The sequence below is a fragment of the Lepidochelys olivacea genome (genome assembly GCF_965140295.1).
Source record: "Lepidochelys olivacea isolate rLepOli2 genome assembly, chromosome: 16".
Classification (NCBI taxonomy): Eukaryota; Metazoa; Chordata; order Testudines; family Cheloniidae; genus Lepidochelys; species Lepidochelys olivacea.
The window spans coordinates 22,015,884-22,040,276 of NC_140426.1; the positions used below are offsets into that span (position 1 = coordinate 22,015,884).

At 42.6% G+C, this 24,393-nt stretch overlaps 1 protein-coding gene across 1 annotated transcript in view; it reads left to right on the forward strand.

Moving 5' to 3' along the window:
- The window catches only part of CCDC187 (coiled-coil domain containing 187), a 71,392-nt gene extending 47,626 nt beyond the window's left edge, over positions 1-23,766 (forward strand). Inside the window, exons 21-34 of the mRNA XM_084649699.1 lie at positions 1,255-1,342; positions 2,732-2,878; positions 3,895-4,076; positions 6,850-7,034; positions 9,249-9,361; positions 10,794-10,875; positions 12,914-13,041; positions 13,833-13,927; positions 14,968-15,053; positions 16,513-19,505; positions 20,085-20,426; positions 21,003-21,146; positions 21,714-21,839; positions 22,359-23,766. Coding sequence (XP_084505825.1) covers positions 1,255-1,342; positions 2,732-2,878; positions 3,895-4,076; positions 6,850-7,034; positions 9,249-9,361; positions 10,794-10,875; positions 12,914-13,041; positions 13,833-13,927; positions 14,968-15,053; positions 16,513-19,505; positions 20,085-20,426; positions 21,003-21,146; positions 21,714-21,839; positions 22,359-22,514 — 4,867 coding nt within the window. The 3' untranslated portion in view covers positions 22,515-23,766. The remainder of the gene's footprint in view (positions 1-1,254; positions 1,343-2,731; positions 2,879-3,894; positions 4,077-6,849; positions 7,035-9,248; positions 9,362-10,793; positions 10,876-12,913; positions 13,042-13,832; positions 13,928-14,967; positions 15,054-16,512; positions 19,506-20,084; positions 20,427-21,002; positions 21,147-21,713; positions 21,840-22,358) is intronic.
- Positions 23,767-24,393: the final 627 nt, after the last annotated feature.

The window sequence follows — 24,393 nt, forward strand, 5'->3', positions numbered from 1 at the left end:
AACAAGGCAGCTTGGCTCTGCCCACTAAGGGGAGTGTATACCCTCTTCATGGTGGGCTACCTTGTAAAAGCAGAGACGTAAACATCCTGCCCCTTTACAGGGCAAATTAAGGTACAACCAAGCTTCCCCCCAGCCAGAAGGGACAAGACCCAGCTTGTTTCAACCACATCCAAAGCCTGGCTTTACTCCAGCTAAGCTCTTCTTATTTGCAGCTTGGCTCCCCACAGCAAATGCCTCCTGTAGTGGGCTGGAGCTGGAGGTAATTAATAAATTCCCCACAGCTGACCCAGCCTTGCAGGGAAGGTAGATGCAATTCTTCTTCTAACCAGAGTGACCATTAACCCCTTTCCTGCCAGCCTCCAGTCAGGCATACATAAGATGAAAGCCACGCCATGAGCCTGAACTGGAACCCCTCACCATCTCCTGGATTTTGGGTTAGCTTCCCTGTGAGTTAGGGAAGTACAATTATCCCCATTTCACAGATGGGGAACTGAGGCAGAGAGAGAGACATGCAAGGTCACCCAGGGTGGCTGTGGTAGAACAAAGAATTGAACCCCAGTTGTCTGAAGGCCAAGCTAACGCCCTAACCATTGCACCAGCTTTCATTTACGATATGGAGCATGCCAAAAAGCAAAATATATTATTACTAAGGGCTGGGCTTGAGGGAAGGGCTCTCTCAGGGACTTATGAAGGACTAAGCTTTGCTTGCTGAAGTGGCTGCTCTGAGTCCAAGCTGGTAGTCACTGGGAGTTGTTACCATCTGGGGGCTGTTTGGTGGCCTGAGTGAAATAAGTTTGCTGGGTGTCACTCCACAGAGTCTGCATCACAATACATAGATATTAAGGGCCAGATGTCCAAAAGAGTCCAGGCCCCATTTAGGCATCGGAAATGAAGTGATCAAATTTTCAAACCAGTTAATCATCCAGCAGTTCCTACTGCTCTCCGGGGGGAAGGCAGAATCTCCATTGCTGTCAATGAGAGCTGCAGTATGCTGGGCGCATCTGGAAACCTGGCCATCTTGCAGAGAGGTACAAGGTGAAATGGGCTGTGAATACTGAAGTATCTTCTCATTCTCCAGATGGGGTTGAGCTACGGGCAGGGCAGCGTGGTAAGCCTTGCACTGATGTACCTGTTCTGGGGATAAAGACATCACTCCAGGCCCCAGCCCTGTCATGGGGACACCTGTCATGGGCATTGCATTCACACATCCAAATGTCCTTCTGGTAGTGATTTTGGTCTCCACCTTGCTTTCAGCTGTTTGGATAATCTGCGAGACAGAGAGGAAGTGTCTGCCGTAGCTGAGAAGCAGCACAAAATCCTAACCAGGCTGAAGCAAGAGCAGGTAATGTTATTGCAGTTACACAATCCAGCTTTCTTCTTGAAAAACAAGGGGAAGATTTAACACAGCGCTGATGAGAATCTCACGAACAGTAGTAAAGGAGTACATAGTGTTGTTGCACAGACTTCATAATATACTTCACTGATGTTAATTTTTGTACCTCAAATATGTTATTTTATGCCATGGACTGTACTCTATATGTTGTAAAGAAGCAGGAAACACCATTTCTCTCTGCAACTCCAGTGTTACTGCAGTTATCTACTCTTAGTGTATACACCCAGATTATATGAGGTGTTTAGGATTCCATTGCTGAGATACAGGAAATTAGCCAACAGCTAGTGGTGGTCTTGTGGCTAAAACACAGCCATGGGAGTCAGATCTAGATTCTGTTCCTGACTCTGCTGTAGATTCCTCTGTGACTTGGGACAAGTCCCATGCAATCAGATTTTTCAGAAGTGGCCTGTCATTTTGGGGGCCTGCCCAGCCTTATATGCCTTGAAGGAGTCTGATTTGCAGAGCAGCTGAGCACCCACAGCTCTAATGGCTTCATTTGGAGATGTGGGAGCCCAGCCCACCTGAAAACTAGGCCCGGGTTGTCTCAAGTTGGGCAAGCAACAACCAAGTTATCCAGAATTAGTGATCACCTTTGAAAAGTTGACCCACTGGCCTGACTTTCAGAGGTGCTTGTTTCATGAGCAATACGTGTTGCAGTGAGCAGATAGAGTCGTAGGACAGAGATCTTTACTGAGCGTGCACAGAAGCACCTGGAGAGAGGCCTGTGTCTCTAATAGCAACCTGGCCTAGCATGCTCACCTGAGCCCCTGGTGTCTCACCAAATAGGTCCCTCATAAAACCTGACCCTCTTTCTTCAGTCCCTGTTACACTACAGTGTTGAGCACTGGTGCTCTCTCTGATTGAAATGGGATCTACAGGTACTCAGCACCTTGGAAAATCAGGCCCAAGTGGGCAGTGGGAGCCAGCGTCAAAGCTTGAGATTGAAGTGTGGAGTTTCTGGCTCCCATGTGCTACTAGACCATGCCTCACTCTCACCTCTCCCAGCCCCCCAGTTTTCTCTGTGCACGCTTTCATCAACATTCAGGACAGTTTGCCACTTTCTGATAACTCTGTGAAACATTTCCTTTACCTGTTTGCCAGTAATCTCCCGTATCTGGGCACAAGTCAGCAAGCACTGCTCAAAGCAAAGACTGAAAAAATTGTACACCAAAATGCACATAAAAATAGCTATGCATATTGAATACCCAAAATACACTTTAATTGCAATATTTCCACCTGTTACTAATAATAATAAACTGACCTGTAGGCCATTTTCATGTGTATTTGTATTTTAACTGTAATTTACGCTCCCCCCTCTTCGCTGTCTGTTCTGTGCAGGCGGAAATCCAGCACCTGCGAAATATCTACAGGGCAGCTCACCAGGAGAGAAAGCTGCTATTAAAACAGCAGAGAGAAATCTTACTGATGCAGGAGTCAACAGCACAACTCCAGCGGGAGCTGCATGGGTTGGCACAAGGGCCACAGGTTAATAGAACCCTTAAAAGGCTACAGTAACATTTGGCACGGCAGATTTGGGGGCGTTACAAGTAGAGGAAAGTCATGGGTTTGGTATCTTATTAACTGCAGTAATGAAGCTAAAGCAACGATAAATGTTGCTATGGTATTGACTCCTATAGGAAAAGAGGAATGATATTTTACTTGCCCATTAAAAAAATTACTTGCCTCAACAAGCTGGTGAATACAGTTTTGCAGAGTTGGTATCAGCTGCGCTGGAGGCCTGGCATGGGTAAATTTCACTCCACCCTAGCGGCCTTTGAGCATCAGCATATAAATGCTCTGCCCCACAGAAAAGGGATGCACATATGATGTGACAGAATTGAGAGAGGAAAGGCACATGGGATTAATGTTCTAGCCCTTCGCTTCAAAAATATCAGTGCAAATGAATGTGACGCCTCACCATAATCTGGGCGGGGGGTCTTTATATTGATTCTACACTGCCAGTCAATCTGGCAGAATCTGGCATTGGTAATACCAGCTTTGCTCAAAAGAGGTACATGTCCAAGATAGCAGATCTGTTGCCCACACTCCACTCCCAAAGAGCCACACTACAGAGGATGCACACCCCTTTCAGTGGGCTCCTGAAATCTTTCCTCCTCTATACAGCAGGACTGCAGGGGTTCCACAGTAAAAAGGGCCCTCCACACCTGCAGAAAAGGGCTCAGGATTCAGGATTTCCTTGCATCAGAACCAATCTAGTGTAACACCACTATCTTCAGCCAATGCAGATTTATACTGGTGTATCAGTATAGCCCATTACATATATTTTAAGGGTAGCATTTTCAAAAGCATTCAGTGAGGGCTTTGGCCGAACCTTGCTCCCATTAAAGTCAATGGGAGTTTACTGGTTATTCTTTCAGCCTGTTAAGAGGCAGGGACTAGAGGTTGCAGTAGTCCCTTGGAATGGAAAATGACTGAAATCAGAACCGACACTCATTGAAGAAACCCAGGTAAACTCTTATGCATTGCCCTGTTCCTTTTAGTTTACAAACAGCTCAGCAGACCTTGAAGAAGCAATAAACCAGAAGAAGACTGGGACAATTTCCAGGCCAGCAATATCGTCCATGCCAGCAGAAGCTACAGCATACTCACAAAGGCCTGTTCTGTCAAGGAATGGAAACTGGTGTGCCCAGTTAAATAATACACAAAGCAGGAAATATCAGAGGTTGGTAATAGCTTTTAAATTCGTTTTTACAGTTATGGTTACTGATAAAACCAGCTGGGGAAAGGATGTGTTGCTATACCCCAGCTAACTGACCACTCATTAAAGCCAGGCATTGAGACTCACTAACATAGCTAATTAAGCGTCCAGCACTCCTGAGAGATATATAAGGGACTTGTCATGGTTACACAGAACATGTGGGACACACTGCTACAGCTGCTGAGCAGCGTACAGCAATAACACACAATAGGTTAGGACAGAAAGGGAGCCTGTGCCCAGCTGATACAGCAGTGGGAGTTTCTGTAGGCAGAATGCAGTTATGTGAGTTGGAATTTGGAGATGAAGAAAGGGCTATATGATCTCTAATGACGAGCTATAGTGGAACCACGCTACTATAACTCATCTGAAAGATATCCCCTCCAGAAACAGTGGTGCACGCTCCTTTGCTGGCACGTGGGTCCAACAGGCAGGTGTCTGAACTGTCTTCATGGTCTCCCATCTAAGTACCTGCCACTCCCATTGACTCCAAATGGAGTAGTGGGTGCTCAGCACTTCTGAAAATAAGATCTAAAAAACACTCCTGGGATTTCATACATACCCACTGAACAGCAGCTTTCCAAAGCAGGCTGATATATATATATCTTATATGTGTAATATAGGGAAATATAAATTACACCTCTCTCTATATAAAGGAGACTCACTCATTATAACTAAGAGCCAGTCTAGCAGGCTGGTGAGTTAGCACTGGGCATTTACTTAGCTTCCCAGAGGGAAAGGCTTTCAAATAAATCTCTGCATGAAAGTGATCTATAATTCATGTTGTTATTGATTACAAGTCACAGGAATCGTTAGGAAGGTTTCTTGGCTGGACTTCCACTTCTTATTACTGACAAGTTTGCTCATAGTGGAAAAGTAAATATTAGCCCAAGTCCATAGCAGACAGGGCCCAGTACCCAAACTGTGGCTGCGTACCCAGCCTGTACCCAGATGTACCCAAACTGTGGCTGCGTTGTTGTATACTGATCTGGTTCATGTGTAAGAATACAGAACGGTCAGCATGCTATCTGTTCACCAGTGCAGGTGCATTAATATTTTATACCGATCAGGATAATAATTAAAAGCAATTGGCATTCTCTGTTACTGTCTTAGAGCTGTTGTGGGGGTAGGCAGTAGAGCAACACTTACAAAATTAAGGCAAAATTGAAATAATGTTTCAAACTGCCCAGACGTAACAAGTAAACGCTGATATTCCGACAGCAGTGCTGCTGTTCGGTTGTGTGAGTGGATCAGGCTGGTATCCAGGTGCTGCATTCCAGAGCCTGTAAAGAGCCGCCTGTGATATCTGACTGCATAACTTTCTGCTTCCAGGCTGCTTCAAAACTCCTTGCAACATTGGCTCATTTGGAAAGAGGCTAAAACCATCTCTCGAGCCTCACCCAAACAGGAAATGTTGCAACAGTGGTGCCCCAGTTTAATAGGAAAACGTTAACAGCAGAGGAAATCCTATATTGTTTTTTCAGCATTCTCCTACAGGACTTGGGGCCTGATCCATAGCTCATTGAGATCAATGGAAAATTTCCTGTTGCCTTAAGCGGGGTTTGGAACAGATACTATATGTATTTTTATGCAGAGCAGGACTAGATATTGCTGTAAATTTAAGCAAATCTATACCACTTCCTCATGATTATTGCTTTTTCTCCATTTTTCATCCTAAAGAATTATACTTATTAAGTTTTATTCTGTATAGTGGCTTTAATCTGAATGTTTTACACTGTTTATAATAATTATAAAAGGAAACAAAAATAATAAAAACAATTATGTAATCATGTTATATTGTCAAATAACAGTTTTCAGCTAAGGAGTCAAATACATCTTCTGAAATGTACTTCCAATTGTAATTTTAAGGATTGGTGATATTAGATGGTTTATATGACCACCTAAAACCATTTTGTCCAAATTAAAAAAGAGAAAATAAAAAATATATATTTCACGGCTATCCAATAGCTGATTAATTCCTAGAAGCGAAGATAGTTAGTTTTAGCCCAATGGATAACATATGAAAAGTGTTTCAGTGTTTTTATAGTAAATGGCTAGTATGCACCACTGCCCTCTGCTGGGTGGAATCAAATTGCTCAACTATGTGTCATGGAACCTGTACCGCTAACAGTTAATGGAGAATCTCCTTTAATTCAAATGGTAGAGCTCTATGCCTTTGGAGTAGGTGGATATGAGTTCTATTTCCTAGTCCCTTTTAAGTTCAAAGCCATTTCAGTGACCAACATGTGAAGTTCAAATAGCCACAGATTTGTTATGTTAGATTTTTTCATATAAAATAACTGTTGAAATCTAGCAAATCATTGCTGACTTGAGTGGGAGCAGCATGTGGGCATCAAGGGCTAGAATTTGGTCCTATACTTTGCTTTCCTTGATGCTGCTGATTTATTTATTTTTTTAGTCTTCCACTGTGTATGGGTGAGAGGGTGGGAATTTCAGCTATGCATAACCCAGCAATAGATGAGATGACGGCAAAATGCCATTTTTTTGCTAACTGTATTTGGAATGGAAAAGCAAATGCTCCATGCAGGGAGTATTACTGACTTCAATATTCTGCTGCTCTTTCTACAACTATACCCACATAAGCATTCTCCAGCCTCTAAGAAGGACTTGCAGTAGCCTTTGATACGTACCTTTATTGACTTCCCCTGGGTTTGTCATGATTAATTGGCAACCATGAATCCAACCTGAAATCATTAATTGCTTGTCTAATTGTGTACAGATTTCCTACTGAGAAAGAGAAAACATCGCTGCAATGCAGGCAACAGGCAGAGGTGCCTCAGAGGTGGAAGCAATGGTCAGGAGCACAAGACCCTGCAGTGTTTGAAATAATGGACAAGGAACCATGTGATTCCAGTGATCAAAGCACAGGCCCACTCGTGATGGATAAAGACTCTGAAAACACAGGTATGCAATACAAAAGCTTCCATGCCAGAACCATCCCAATTGAGTGGCATGACCACTCAGTCAAAACAAGCAAACGTGGTAGAAGTTGAAAGCTGAAACCCTCCATGTAGCACTTTAAATGATCTGTTAAAAGGGGACAGTTAATTCAAGGCCACAAGACTGGCTTCAAGCCTGAGCTTGATAAGTTTATGGAGGGGATGGTATGATGAGACTGTCTACAATGGCATTACAGGCAATCTGCGACTATTGGTAGCAAATATCCCCAACAGCCTGTGATGGGACACTAGTTGGGGAGGGCTCTGAGTTACTACAGAGAATTCTTTCCCAGGTGTCTGGCTGGTGGTGTGTCTTGCTGAAATGCTCAGGGTCTAACTGATAGTCACATTTGGAGTCGGGAAGAAATTTCCCCCGAGGTCAGATTAGCAGAGACCCTGGGGTTTTTTTTGCCTTCCTCTGCAGCATGGGGTACAGGTCATTTGCAGGTTTACATGAGAGTAAATGGTGGATTCTCTGTAACTTGAAGTCTTTAAACCATGATCTGAGGATTTCAGTAACTCAGCCAGAGATTATGGGTCTGTTACAAGAGTGGGTGAGTGAGGTTCTGTGGCCTGCAATGTGCAGGAGCTCAGACTAGACGATCGTGATGGACCCTTCTGGCCATAAAGTCTATGAGTGTAAGTCTCAACCCTCATTTGAACCAATGTAAAATATTTCTGTTGGACTAGGTTTGCTACATTTTGGTGTCCTAAGTAGACCTTGCCACAATTATCCATGTTTTTGTCATCGCCAGATTGGATTTCTGGATTATGGTCTACTCAAGAGTTACTAGGGAGCGTCAACCACTGCAGAATGGTTTCACTCTTAGAACACAGTGTAACTTGGTTAAGAGGATAGATTTAAACACTAGTTCTAGGGGAATTAAATAGATGTCAAACTGGTTTCTTTAGGGCCATGAAATCACAACATAAGAAGCTAAAGAATGCTGGAACCAGAAGATAGTATAAATACAAATGGGTCTTTTGCAGACAGGCAGTACATTTTATGTGCCGCACAGTTGGTTGCAGTATACAGAATGCAGCTTGATAATGTTGGGCTGGCAGACAGTTGATACGCATGTTCCAGGTTTATGATGTTTCATAATGCACCCCATATATTTTGTGTCATCTGCATTGCATTCAGAGAGTGAACTCCTGGCCCTATTGAAGTCAATGGCAAAACTTTCATTGACTTCAGTAAGGCCATGATTGCACCCAAAAAGTGTAAAGCTATGGGGCTTAAGCTGGCCTTAAGTGATACAAAAGTCTTGTGCTAGCTCTCTGCACGGGGGTAAAATTTTCACCCAAGATGAAGATTTGTACTTTGAAAGAGTATTTCACTTTGGACCCCAAGCCCCTGCACAGAGGTGTTTCACCCTTTGACAGCAGAGGCGACGTGTGGAGGGGGGACATGTTCCGCCCCAGATTTGCTGCTTAGCTTGTACTGAGCATGCTCACATAGACTGAGCGTGCTCAGTAACACTGCTGAAGCCAGCTGCCCTCACTCTGCACCCTCACTATTGGCAGGCACGGGTTGTCTCTTTTTAACAGTAAAAAAATAATAGAGACTCTAAGATGTTGGCAAAGCTGCATCTAAGTGTTGCTGTAAATCATTGTTTTTTTCTCCAGGCTGGAAATCTCATGGTATCTCCCACGGGAAAATGTGATCACTATTTTCTTACACACAAACACTCACTGTGCAAGATGAACTCTTATGAGGGTTGACAATATCCATGGGTCCTTTTCTTAATGGAACAAATACTAGCTAAAAACCAGCTTGCACTATAAACAACCCATCCTTGAGTATCACTTCCTGGCTAACAAAAACAGAACCTTTTGTTGAACCCCGAAAAGGAAGGATAGCTTTGTATAGCTGGAGACTGGTGCGCTAGTCAATTAATGAAATGGATAGGGTGGGTGTACAAATAGCTGTGTGATTAGACAGTAAATGTTTGAATGGTATTAAGTATTGTTGTTAGTTGCTGCTACTTCTGTTGGGGTGATTTTTATTCAGACAAGGAATATTTGGGGCAAAATCTTTTTTAGAAAGTTTACTTAAATACACTTTTTGTAAACCATGAAAAATTTGTGTTGAATTTAACAAAAAAAGAAAGTATAAGTTAACTTATCCATGCATAAAAATACACCATTTTAACTTTAAGAACTTCATGTCTTTCAGAGATTAATGATAGGCGTCATGCTCTCTTACATTCGGAACACACATATTCAGCCGAAACGGATGAAGCTACACTCACCCCTGTTCTGATAGAAGACAACCCCCATGAATTTCTTGTAAGCACATCCTTCTTTGAGATCCTGTGACCACTTATGACCACATGGCCACTGCAATAATTTTACCCCAAGACCTATGTGCCAGTCCAAACAGGGATGAAGTAGTGCATTGGCTTCATACTGGCTCCTCTGCACAAGGGTGAATTCCACCATTTAAGACCTTGAATAGCTTTATAAGCAGGAGCTCTTATCACTTGCTAGGTTAAATTTACTAAGGGTAACTGGTTTGAAAATATGGCTCCCTTGTGCTGTGTGTTGTTTATTTGAGGCTTAAATGCTGTGTGGCCTAACCAGCAATCTAACCTTCCCCTCCCTTGCTCCCAAGGGCAGTAATTACATGCTCAATTACATTACTATTACATGCTCATACCAGCAGGTCATTATCCGCACCACCTACCTGCAGCAGAAATGCAGGGTGGTTGCATAGGGTGAGTGTGTGTGTGGGGGGGAAGGGGGGGGGGTGTCTTATGCCTCCTTATGTCTCTCTGTAGGCCTGGCCACTGTCTGGCCCTTAAAGGTATGTATGCACAGCAGCTGGGAGCAAGCTTCCCTGTCTGGGTAGACAGACTCACACCGACTGTTTGAGCTGGCATGCTAAGAATAGAAGTGTGGACATTGCTGCCCGGACAATGGCTCTGGCTAGCCGCCCGAGTCCAAGCCCGCCCAGCCCTGTGGGAACCAGCTCAAGTGGTTAGCCTAGGTTGCCACCCTTGCAGCAACCTCTATACTGCTATTTTTAGCATGCCAGCTTGAGCGGCGCTAGCGTGAATCTGCCTATCCGGATCAGGAGGCGTGCTCCAAGCTGCTGTGTAGACGTACTCTGAGGTACGTCTACGCTGCAAAGAAGAACGTGCGGTGCCCAGTCTAAGAGCCTGAGTCAATGGACTCGGGCTGGTGGGGCTCAGGCAGGGAGATTAAAACCAGCAGCGTAGCTGTTCTCATGTAGGCTGGAGCTGGGGCTGTGAAACCAGGCAAGGGGGGAAGGTCTCTGAGTCTGGGCTCCAGCGTGAGCGGGAATGTCTGCACTGCTAATTATAGCATCACAGCCCATGTCAGTTGATCCAGGCTCTGAGACTTGGCGCTGCGGGTTTTTCTTTGCAACGTAGACATAGCTTAACTGGCTTTGTGCCAAATCTCCCAACTGCAGAGAGTCTGGGCTTGTCTTCATGTACAGCTGTGTCACTATAGTGAAGTGCTATAGTGAAGACGCTTCTCCTATTGGCACAGTTAATCCACCTCCGCGAGAGGCAGTACCTAGGTCGGCGGGAGAAGCTCTTCTGTTGATATGGTGCTGTCTACATGGGTGATTAGGTCAGTGTAGCTACATCACTCAGGGGTATAGTTATACCGATATAGGTCTGTGGTGTAGACCTGGCCTCTCTCTCTCCCCTTTTACGATACTAACTCTGACCTTTGAACATTTACATTCTAGGATTCCGATCATAAGGAAAAGAAGTTTGTTTCAAACCGAGCACTAGCCCCTAAAGACAATGAGGATATTAATTCCCATGACAGTGAGTTTACAATGAAAGGTTTGGGGATACTTTCCACTTGATGTAGCTTATGCCTTGCTCAAATAGAAAATACTCTTCAAGGAACTGGTAAATCATATTTAATGCTATTATGTCCAATCTGTTTCGGGAGCTTCAATCAAACTTTAATATAGACAGAAAGAGAGACAGTCTTCTCATTTATTACCAAAGTGTCTTGCTCACTGTACCGAATGTATAAATCACTTTCAGGCAAGATGTTGGAGATCTGTCTAAGGGTTATTATGAGAGATGATTATACTGCTTTCTCAGAACAAAATCATAACTTATTTGGATTGTGTCATTAACAATTTACTTTATTTTGAGGTATTTTCAAAATAATTTAAAGGTCTGCATCTTAAAAGAACATAGATCAGCTGAAGATAGACTTTGACAGGACATACTGGAGTTATTTTTGTTTCCAGGTTTTATCTTCAGTTCATATTTCTTGCTCCCAGTTCAACTTACAACAAATAAAACTGGCTTTTTATATATGAGACAGTTATATCATTTATATAGTTCTGTGTATGCAGAGTCTCCGTATTATAAATATGTATATTTATGGTCACATCAGTTCTCATTTGTATCATTTTTACTCATAGAGTCTCTTAATTGCATCAAATTCACCCAGAACCCATGATGAGGAATGCTCAATTCATTTGTGTAATTATTTTTTATAACAACAATCCAGATTACATAGGCCTAGTAGAAGCTTCATTTCAACAAGGTACTTAAGTACATGCCTAACTTTGAGCATGTGGGTAGTCACATTTTAAGTGAGTGAAGTCAATGGGAATTTTTCCATTGACTTCAATGGGGCCAGGATTTCACATTTAGTGTTTTGTCCTCATTTGCATTCCTGTCCAGAGGCTCAGCTCTATTTCATTACCTAGGTTTGCCATTGGCTAACTGTTAACACTTGTGCACAGGACAGGTATTTTGCTTCTGCTAGTGCTACCGAGCTGGCTCCTTCTGTGCTGACGGTGGAAGATTACTGAGGCTTTCTCAGACTTGGAATTAGAGCTGGTCAAAACATTTTTGTTACACTTTTTTCAAGAAAAAAATAGTTTTTCGATTAAATGGTTTTGCCAATTTTGAAAAATACAGAATGTTTTGGTTCTCATTTTTTCTCCCCTTTCACTCCATTCTCTTACCTTCTTCTTCTAGGTTTAGTCCCATCTATATGGGGTTGTGTCTTTTAGTCCATTTTCTCCATTTCAGTCTCTCCTGATGCCATTCATTGGAAACTCTGCAGCTAATCACATCCTTCTGGATAATATCCATCCATCTCGTCTGGGTCTTTCAACCCTTCTCTTATCCTTCACTTCTAAGTTTAACATCCTGTTTTCTAGATCTTTTCTCATGCCCAAATAATTTCTCTCTTTTATTCCTTCCAGAAATGGAAAAAAAGGAGGAGAAAAAACAAAATGGTTTTATTTTTTTCCTTGAAAAACTGAAAATTTCCATGGAAAACTGTGACTGGAATGGATATTTTGTTGTTTCTTTCCAGTGTTTCCATGGGAAATACCTAGCACTCTTCAAACATCACCACTCAGAATATATTTATCAATCTTGCCCAAACATTGATGTAGTGCTTTCAGAAGCAAACTATACATAGTACAAACGTGTTTCATTAGTGCTGGCATGGTTGTGCTTCCCAGTGTGAACAGGGGTAGTTTTTGTCCGAGAATCATGTTAGACTAGACCATTTTTTTATAAAAACATGCCAGAGATATTACCTACATATCTGCTAGATACTGCAGTGATCGGTGCTTTACATAAGCCCATCTACAGAGAGACAGAGGGGACTAGTAGCTTTATGTATAACAGTGGTAGAAGACACAGTTTGGCTAGCACAGCTCTTGGGGGAGTAAAATATCCTTGCGTACAAGGGTCAAAAGAGCCATACGAAACATCTAGCACCACTTTACATTCTCATGGTCAGAGCTAGCCTGGTGCTGCTGACACAGAGCGTAGGGCCGTAAATTCTTCCTTCTGTGTCCCAATAATCGGTGTATTGCAGGTTGTGCTGCCTCCTCCTCGGCGGAGGAATTAGAGAGGGATACACTGACAATGGCAAAGGTGCACAGGGTGCAAGCAGGAGGCCAAGAGACTGCAGGAGAAGATGAAGGCTCCTGCTGTCCATACAAGGTACGTAGCAGGGCTGCTATTTATGTTTTAAAACTGGCTTTTTCCCAGATAAACAGGCAACCAAATAAACACTCAAAATCAGCCGGCGTGACAGCATGAACTCAAGCTGGTGACATAAAAGCTAACTCTTTGTGCCGTCACTTTGTTGCGATATGTTAACGTATGACCCTTAAATCTGATAGGTTGGCTTACTGTGGCCGTACAACTCTTATACGTCGGGCCCTACCACATTCATGGTCCATTTGGGTTAATGTCACAGTCATAGGATTCAAAAAATCATAAATTTCACAGTTTCAGGTATTTAAATCTGACATTTCATGGTACTGTAACCGTGGGGGTCCCAACCCCAAACAGGGTCGTGGGGAGGGGGGCCGCAAGCCTACTGTATGGGGGAGGGTCATGGTATTACCACCCTTACTTCTGTGCTGTCGCCTTCAGAGCTGGACAGCTGCAGGCCGGGCACGGAGCTCCGAAGGCAGCACCCCGCCAGCAGCCGTGCGGAAGTAGGGGTGGCAACACCGCATCACGCCACCCTCACTTCTGCGCTGCTGCTACTGGCAGCGCTGCCTTCGGAGCTGGGCTCCTGGCCAGTAGTTGCCCCTTTCCGGCTGCCCAGCTCCTACACTAGCCCGATTTCCCGGGGGAGATCAGATTTCACGGTGTGGGACACGTTTTTCATGACCATGAATTGGGTAGGGCCCTACTTATACAGCTCTCCATTTATATTCTCTTTCTCCTACATAATCAGTGGGGCTGATTCTTCCTTTGTCTCTTAACCGTGGTCCATGCAGGCTAATGATGGTGACAGAGGGTCAGGGCTGATTTCAGATGGAACCTCAGCAGTGGAATCACAGACAGGAAAAGGAAGGCGGTCAGAGGAGCAGAGGTACATTAACCCCTGAGAGCATGGACTTCTGTCCCATATTCTGTTTCACTCACAGAGGATCAAAGCCTGCCCCAACTTCGGAGGTTTCAGGGAGCTCTGACCCAATGCAAGTTGTTGGTTCTACTGCAGAAAGGGGGAAGTAGGATATGAGGACCCTGCTCAAGGGTCTGCTCACCTTGTGTGCCATGGAGCTCTGCAGGGATCCACTAGCCTTCCCCCCATGCCCACAGAGGGAAAAGCACAGAATAGCTCCACTGCCATTCTGTGGTCTGGGGGTGGAGCCATCTATTGCTTAGCTCCAATGGAGACCCCTCATTCACTGAGTGACTTCTCAGGCTGTGCATTGATTTCCAGAGCAGTCGAATCACAGTAAATGCAAAGCAATGGATTGCAATATGATATGAAATCACAGCTGAGCAACAAGGAGGTATTATTCTTCCAGGTTGAACAGACTTAGATATAAGGGGCAAGTCCTGCACTTGGAGGCCAGTATGAAAATCCCATTGCAACCGTTGGGAGCCATAGAGCCAAGGGAACATTTGGCCCTAATCTATGCTTATAGTATACACGTGCCTGAAGATCATATAAGATGCAACATAATGGGTCAGGATACTGAAGGCATTAACTCCTCCTGTTGAAAATGACAGTTTGTTTATGCGGAATCGTTTTATGGGTCTGATGAAGTAACCTTCACATAAGCAAAATGTACATTGACTTCCGGTTTACATGTGTAAGAAATTACTGCTAAGAGCTAATCCAAAATCATCTGAAGTCAGTAGAAAGACTCCCATTGACTTCAGAAGGCTTTGAATCAGGCCATAAGTGTCTGAGAACACAGTTTAAAAAAGAAGGAATACCATTTTGTCTTTACCAGCACATTTATTTATTGTGTGTAGACAATGATTGACATATTTAAAATTACATCCAGCATTTATTAACATCACCCAAATACAGGATTTAAATGCTAATGGATGCCAAGTTCTTCCTAAATTCACTGGAAAGATACTTTAAATCCAGCAAGCGTGTGACTGTATTTTCAGGACAAATGTGGACTCCAAACGAGACTTGGACATCACTTACATGGGTGTAAAAAAACTGCAGGTGTCTAAAATCCTTCCACTGCAAGGTGAGAAACACAATTTTTGGCAATAAAGTTTGTGTGTTTGTGTAACACCGTAGAAGGGTTGACTCAGGGCTGGTGCACCCCTGTATGGCTGGATGTGGGAGTAGCAGACTCTCCTCCTCTAGCTCTCCCTGCTAACGGTTGCTCCAACCCTGTGATGGCTAGCGTCTTCTCGCAGCTCAGCCTTTCAGTCAGGTCATGTTTAGTCTAACCCCTTCCATGGTAAACACAGAGTCCAATAAACTAAACTCAAATGAACATAAGTCTTTGCTGCTACCCAGGCTCACTCGTCTGCGGGCTCTTCACCCCTTCCCAGGCTCTGCAGGGATGTCCTTCCACTCTTTTGCAGTGATGCCTCCCAGGGCTTTCTCCTTGGAGGTCTGGCTCTAAACTCCATAGTCCTTCTTCCCTTGTGTCAGGGTGTTTCCACACCACCTTATCCAGTGGACTGGAAGGGACCCCAGATCCTCCCTCTCCTTTGGGTTCCAGTCCAGGCAGGGACCTTGTGGTGAGCAGCTAAGATTTGCTGTCTCCCTGGATCATCCTACCTTGGCCTTCTTTCAGGCCCGTTCCCACAGCCCCTTCCTAAGCTTGCTGCTCATCTGCCTCTCTCTAAGTCCTTCCTTCACTCTCTACCAGCTAGAGATGGACTGCAGAGTTCTTCCCCTCTCTTCCAGCAGCCTCGGCTTTCTCCCTTTATTGTCCCCACACAGTTCCTTCCCCAGCTGGGCTTAATACAAATAAATAAGAAGAAGAAGTAAGAGGTGCAACCAGGTGAATTAATTGCTCTGTCTCCAGTTAGGGGTACATCACAAAAACACTTGCAGGTGAGTCAAATCCCCCTTTAGCAGCCAGTCCTCATAAAAGATAACAGCCTACTGTTGCTACCAGGTAGTGGAATTACTCCTTTAGCTCAGATGATAGAGGTCTATGCTTTGGTGGTGAGAGTGCTGGATCTAAACCCTTCTGAGTAACCGTACTGGAGGTTATTATATTTGCTCACTCATTACATTATTTAGCTCTTTAGTGTTATCTGGCCTATTTTAAATGTATGCACAATGTGATATTAAAAATAGTGCTTGCCTTGACTGCACTGTTAGTTTTATTGACTTTGAAATGAAAAATATAACTGTGGGTAGAAGGTGTAGCTTGAGTAGGAAAGTGCTACATATATATTATATCAAAAAATTTGCCAGATGGAAAAAAGTCAAATACCTGGAGGGTGAGAAATGTTGTTTGCAAATTTCTAAAAGATTCTTGCAAACAGCAGAATGAAAAGAAAAAGAGACTAGACCCCAGTCCTGTGGCTGGCTCCCCACAGGCTCTCCCAGATTGAGACTGATTGAAGTAAGAGAGCAAAAGCCCTAGGAGTAAAGGATTGCAGGATTTGAAGGCTCAAGTACTTGACATTAACCATTTATAATAAAACTAAATGACTGTCATGATCGCTGATTTTTGGCAGATGTTCCAGTCAACGAAGAAGAAGCGAAAGTATCTGCACCATATGAGAAAAATCCTGTTGAAGACAACCAATTGATTAAGCATGTGGACAACGATCCATGTGATCCCTCTGATGAAGAGCCTGCTTTGAAAACATGTTCAGGGGGACTAGGGTCCACAGGATCATCCACTGAATCACACGACTCTTCTCTGAGATGTGAGAGTGTAAATTCGTACCACTCCCTCCCTGAATTTCATAAAGTGACTGCGGTTCGGATCTATGTCGCAGAAAGCTTTGTTTCAGACTCTGAATTAGAAGCTGAGGACACAGATATTAGCCTCCCGGAGGAGTTTACCATCCAGCAACAACTGTGTGGTAGTGATGATGATGCTGTTGTGTTTCCTAACCCTTTGACAAAGGCACAGGTAGCAGTAAGTGACGGAAATGAATTATTAGCCCGTGATATATGTGATGAACAAGTGCCCCACGATGATTGCAATCGTGAGGCCTCATCGTTCTTTCATGGCTCTGAAAAACGTCTTGGAGATGTTTCAGAATATGAGTGTGCTTATAAATCACATGCTGTCACTTCCTCAAACAGCGAAAAGCCAACGCTAAGTACCTCAGGGAGAGAAGAACCATTTTCCTTTCAGTTTGATAACACTGCTAATGGAAGGAGCAAGCCGTACTTGGAAGCTTCAGCTCTACTGCCTTGCTCAGAAAACTGCAGTATAAACAAGATCCCCTCTCAGGGAAAATCTGAGCAGGATTCAGATTCATCATCTAGCTCCTTATTGTATAATGATGATTTTTGTACTGAGGAGACCTTTGAACAACAGGGTTCTGCAACTAGCAAAGCGGAAAAGGATGATAAAAGTTATGATTTATCTGTTGGTCAGAGTAAAGTAGCGTTCAAGTGGTTTCCACCCGAAAGTTCCCTGAAGCATCTAGATGCTGTTCCTGAGCAATTCAATAACTGTGTATTGCTTCCACCTAAAGAATCCATGACAAATGATCAGATGCCATTGTTTCCTGTAGACTCTTCACTAGCCTCCAGAGACTCTTCAGAAGCTAAAATTAATCACACAGAACTTTTAACGGAAGAACACGTCTCCAATAAACCAAATGAAATTGCATCTCCACACTTATCAATGGCCTCAAGTTCTGAAGAGGCTCCTACAGAAGCTGAAGTCAGTTCATTTGACGCACTAATCTTTCAAAGCGAGACTGCACAAAATCAAAATAACTCAGCAAGAGAAAGTCAAACCTTCAAGAAACCTGAGATAGGGCCGCTTTGTTCTATTGCCCCCAAAAAGCAGGTGCCACAAGCAAGGCGCTGCCCTTCGGAGAGTGAAGATGATATGATTTTTATCAGTGATGAGGTTCTGCCTCCTATTGATAAAGATACCTTGTCAGAAATACTGTCTCCTGTTGATGAAGTGCTGTCCTATGGAAGTGTTGATTTACCATCATCTAATAAAAAGGATTTGTCATTGTGCAGTGAGGACCTTCCCACACCCCCAGAAGAGGTAGGTGGGATAAAAAGTGGGGACATTAGCTTCAGCACAGAAGACTTCCCTTCTCCACCAGAACAAATGACATTCTCCGAGATGAGAGATTCACACTATTCTCTGAATGAAGACATGTCAGGACAAACGGACGAGTTACCCTCATTAGGTGATAGCACTATGCCTGAAGAATTGCCCCCACCACCTCCAGAGTTAATGGATGTTCTTTCAGCTCAGGATGGGACTCTCTCTGGATGCTGTTGGGGTAAAGAAATTATTTCAGGTGGAAAGAAGGACTTATTAGAACATGTGACAGCGGAAAACGAGACAACATTGCAGCCTTTAGGCTCACTCTGTGTGTCAAGTTCCACTTCTTCAGGTCAAGCCATTAAAAGGCCGGAACATTTAAAGAAACAAAGCAAGCCATTTTTAACACTGTCCAAAGCTCAGGAATATAATGATGACCCATTATTATCATTTGAAGTTGGAGACAGAGTATTAGTGAAGCGCATCCAGCAAGGTACACTGATGTTCAAGGGATGTACCTCTTTTGATGAAGGTTATTGGGCTGGTGTGGCACTTGACAAACCAGAAGGTGATCATGATGGAACTTATGGAGGAGTGAAATACTTCATGTGCGCGAAATATTTTGGCATCTTTGTCAGACCTGATCAAATTTCACATCTCTTGGAGGATAATGAAAAGAGTTCTGATTACTCAGGGGATGAAGACTCATTCTCTGATGATGGATCATCCAGGGGGGACTACAAACATGCTGATGATAACGAGCAGGGAACAGGATATACAGAGCGGAAACCTGAAGACACATACAGTGCAAGAGGTTCAGCACTGAAAGAAAACAAGTCTAGATCACACATGTCCATGCCATCAGGAAAAGAGCTCAAAGGACAGTTTCCTACCAATGGTCAGTATATGTCCAATGAATTCACTTGTCAAGCTGACTTAATATGTTTAGAATCAGAGAAGGAAACAACAGAGCTAACACAGATAAAGAAAGAGACAATTGCAGAAGATGTGCTTCCAATGAGAAATAAAGACAGTAACACAGAAGAAATACATAAGAGCAAACATATTAGTTGCTTGTTGAAAGATCAAGAAAGAAATAAACTGGCTGACGATATCTCAAACGAACTCACAAAAAAACTTTTGTATGACACTTTAAGTGCATTTTCTGATACAACCGAACACAAATATAAGAGTGCCTTTGAAAGAGAACTGCGGAATCATGTTAAAGGCCTCAAAAAAGAAGGCAATCACAGCACTAGCTTATCAGAGCGATCAGCTGAAGTTTTGGGTGTCTTACTATGTGACTTTGATACACTTAGCATTCATGGGCCTCACACAGCACAAACCGTAACAGAAAAAATTGTCACTAAATTTGTAGATGATGCAGTGAAAGAATATAAGAAAATTAAAAGGAAACAAGAAGCTAAAGCAGACACGATGCTTCACGTATCTTCCGAAATTCCTCAAGGCACTTTGCCAGTAAGTATAGACTCAGGAGTTTCTTTGTCTTCTAGATATAGCTGTTTAGGCCTTGATCCTGCAGGTGGGTATCTGCAGGCAGATCTTTGTGCTTGTCCAGTTGTCTTTTTTTTGCCATCAGTAAGTTATATAATGTCAAGAGAACAACAATTCTATTTGGGAATGTGCAAGGGAATCCTGAGTTTGGCTCCCTTCCAACCTTTGAGGTAATGCTCTGCCCAGGGAGGGGCATTCCACAGAGGCAATTAAGGATCAGGGGACATGCTCAGCGTGATTCTTGCATAGACCAGGCTCACCCTGACCCATCGCAGAGTGACTCACATGCAGAGTACCCCTGCTGTCAGCAGAGGTGTGTGGGTGTGGTGGGTTGTGCATGGAGCAAAAGACAGTTATAGTTAAAACTTTTGTGCAGCATTAATGTACATTGGCTTGGGGGTCAGTTATACTGGAATCTGGCTCTTAGCTGCTAAGCTTAAATGGCTCTTTAAATATTAGCAAACTGAATACCTCTTAAAATTGTGTAAAAGTACAAATGTAAATGCAATGGATTTTTTTCTTTTCTTTTTTTTTTCATTCAAGTTCCTTATTAAGATCCTCGATGCGGGTGTTTTTGGAAGCTCTGAAGATTTTGATCAGCTCAATTCAATCCATCATAACAAGGAGATAAAAACTCAAAAGCAAACTCAGCATAGATTAGATCACTGGCACTCAGCTCCTTGGAAGAAAACAATGGAGGTTCCTCTGGTGGTACCACATAATAGTTCACATGTTAAGATACTGTCTGCACATGCAGTAGATGAACTATGGACTCCTCAAAACATTTGTTCAAATTCTAGGAGGATCAATGTGCCAAAGAATTTTGAATGTAATGACATCTCTGATGACGATCTGGAAGCAGAAAGCAAGAGGATTTACAATCAGGTATTTTTAAAGCATTAACTGCGGTTTGCTTTTTCCCATTTTTTAAAAATGAAAATTGCATTTTAAGGAGTGCCTACCTTCAGTCGAACTGTACTGACTATAGCAAAGGGAGACCAAAACAGGTACAGAAAAATGAAGAGTTAATACATTGTTTTTATTAAGCTATAGTGAAATAAAATCTAGATTGCACTGATGTGAGACAACTATTTTGTTGCCGTCCACTGGAACACGCACAAAACCAACATGATTTTCAGTCCCCCCTGTTCACTATTACATGTAAAATAGCAGCAGTGCCTAAACCATTCATACTTGCACAGTAGGTGCTCGGATAGTGCTGCGCTGATAGCGACTAGTATTAGGGTTCATATGTTCTTTTGATTCTGGCCACTAGCGGGTGGCATAATCATACCCGCTTTAGAGATGTCAGCAATATAATTGTGTGTGGGAACCTCGCACTGAGTCTGGAGACTCCAGGGCTGTCAGTCTGGCCCCTTTCACCAGCCTTAAATTAACTTTTGAAAAAATAGCAGTGGCAGATTCAATTGATTTTGCTATTCTGTTTCCTCTTTGTTCCAGGTTATATTCGATTTAACTCATGAGCTGCTGCATGCAGAATATCAGGTGATGGCAAATCCAAATCCTCTTCCGTGGCTCAAACAAAATTTGGATTCTCGCTATTACAGACATATTCGCAGAGAAACAGATATCAGTGAGGTCAAGGTACATCATGGTGATTTAAAGGGCACAATTCTGAAAGTGTAGAGTTCTAAGTGTGTGATGAGTAAAATGGTAAGGAAACGTACAACACTTGGGCAAAGAGGGTGATAAGAGCGTAACACAGGTGGTGATACAGAGGGTTGATCTGAATGCATGCATAACAATAGAGTGAGGTGGGCAGCTAATCCCAAAATCCCCATAGCACATAGACTTCTAAAGCCATTTAATTATGAATAATTAAGTGGCGGGCACATACTCTACAGCCTGGAGATGTTTTTACGTTAAAATAAATGGGAATTGGGCCTCTAAATCTCTTAGTCAGCTTTAATCAGAGGTATAGCCTTTAAAGTATTCTCACTTTAAAAATGTGTTTTTCAGTAATGATGACCTTGAGCCCAAACCCAGAATTCAGCACACCCCACACCAAACCCACAAACTTAGGGACAGTTCCAGATTTTGAATTTGAATTTCACAGATCAAATTAACATCTCTCATTTGCCACTTCCACATCAGTGACAAATCCTATATGCACAGCATTACAGTTCAGCCTTTTATTTTTGTATTTCAAAGTCATTTATTCAGAAAGAAATTATTAAGATAATGAACTTGGAAAAGAACAGCTTGGAGATGAAGAGGAAACTCCTTAGTATGACCAAGTATGGAAATTGTAAGAGGGACCGAGTGGATCTTATTCTGGTAAGCCTAATGGAGACGTTTTATATTTTATATATATTAAATCTACACTCCTTACTGACAGAGCTACATTTACTTAAAATAGCATACTGAATGTTATGACTCTCCTGTCTTTATATTTACAATAATAATCCAGCATTGTCAAAGCATTAAGGCTCAGGTGATGGATTTGATTGCATGTTCTAGTGGTTGCTTTCAATGGGAATTGCAGTTACTCAAAAACTCCTAAGTTTTGGCCTTGAATTAGTTCATTTTATTTAGCTTTCTGTTTGAATGCAGAATTAAGTCTGCTCATTGGGCTCAATCCTGCAAGGTGCTGAGCACCCTGGTCTTGGGCCAGCAAAGACTTTAAACAGGCATTTAAATGTGTGACTTCTCCAATAGACTTCAAAGGAACTACTCATGTGCTTAAGGTAACATGTGCGAAGTTGCTTTTCTGAATAGCAGACCAACTGCTCAGCATCTTTCAAGATCAAGTCCTTTTTCTAGATGTCAACCTTTATGTCTGTGCTATATTTTTAGATTCAGGAGCTCCACAAAGAAGAATCTCAGTGGACTGACTATGCTGAGGATGAATTAGCTGTGAAGATGAGAGTAACTGAAGACATTTTTGACAGCTTGGTCGTTGATACAATAGGAGTTCTTAAAAAGATCTCTCTCAAAAGAACTTCTGATTAGATGTTTTTCTTAGAGCCCATAGTGGTGGAGGTTTTAAGCTCTGTGAGTTTCAAGGCAGTGGTTCCATAAGCATATGCTTAAGAATTTTCATTCTGAACTTTGCGTCCAATACCAGCATCTCCTGGCTAAGTTATATGTTCATATTCACAGTGAAAAGGGTGTAAACAATTGACTTATAGGGATGAAAAAATATCACACACCCCTTATGCACTATAGATAATGTCTTCATGGCAGCCCCACATATGCTGCTCCAAAAAGCCAAAAAGGGGTCAGCCCAAAGGAGGGGCCACCACATCTATGGTTAGGCAGATCCTGTGACCCCCTACACACTTCTGGAGAGGCTGTGGCCGCTGTGGCAGCCTACAGGCTGGAGTTGCAGTAGCAGCAGCTACAGAGGGGCTCACCAGCAGCTCTTCACTTTGACCCTGGATTGTGGGAGTGGATTTGATCTCCCTAACCCCCTCCAGGCTCTCCCGAATTTCTCAGGATTTATGCAGGTGGAATGGATTTTGTTCACATTTGAGACCATGATGCCTGCTCTCTGCACTAATATCTCGGCCCTACTGCTCATGAGCCTTAGAACCATGCTGTCCCCTCTGCTGGTTGTGCTAAACCCCTCAGTTTCTTGAGATATTTCAGATTAAATTGGAGAAAGAAAAATTAGACTGGAGCAAGAACATACTGTACAGAATGATCCTGCACTGGCTGGGGTAGGCAAATGACCAAGTAGGTATTTCTGTTTTAGAGTCTGTGCGCTGATGTAAATAAGACACATACCAATTTTATGTACACTGTGATGCACTTTAAATGGGATGTTTCCTATCAGCAGCCCAGTTTAATGAATGCTGTATATATTTATGAAAATAATTAGGTCTTTGGTATGCATTTAGCACAGGTGTGTTTGAATTATTATAATCCCCCTAAAAAACATGTATGTTGAGCACGTACGACTTGCCTTTTAATGGGCAAAATTGGGAAACTGAGGAAGTAGAGGAGGAAAATAGGATCTTCACATTCCTTGATCCAGATAAGGTTTCTGTGCGTGCCCTGTCCTTGAATTTTTTTCATATTCAGAGAAGGCCAATGACTTTGTTACTGTTTTAAACAAACATTGGCCAATAGAGACTGGGGGTCTGATTTGTTTGTATATGATTTGTTAATTGGTGTTTTATTTAATTTACCAATATACAGAAACTGCTTATATCTAAGGAATTAAATCATTAGTTCAGTTGATTTATTAAATCCTACTCATTCAGGGAATCAAGATAATTAATTTAATATAAATTATATATAACTGTTTATATTTAAGGCACAATGTTAAAGATTTGGTATTGTTGGACAAGATGTAATGCAAATGTATTTTTTGTTTATATTTTTAAATATAGATACTTCATACTGCAGTTTTCATTTTGACTTGTTCGACTTCTGAACAACTTGAATAAAACCTTTTTTTTAACTGTTTTCATCTCAGACTGGAATGGATTGAATACCATATGTTAATACGTTTATATTATTTTATTAGTTACCCATTTATATGACAATAGTGCGTAGCGACACCAATAAGAGATTAAAGTCCTGTTGTGCTAGGACTTGTACATCCATAACATGAAAAGAGCTTACAGATGTAGGCAAAGATTTGTGCATGTCCTTAACTTTACACATTATAGTCCTCTTGCACTCAGTGGGACTGTTCACATTGCATAAAGTTAAGCATGTGTGAAAGTCTTTGCAGATTCAGTCCCTAAGTAAAGCAAACAGAATGGGCAATTCTGACATTCAGCTGCAATATTAAAATATATTCCATTATTCGGTTTGGGTGAAATTAGCATGTCCTGGGGTACAAGTAGAGGCACAACCACAGCAACGCACATTCTAGGCC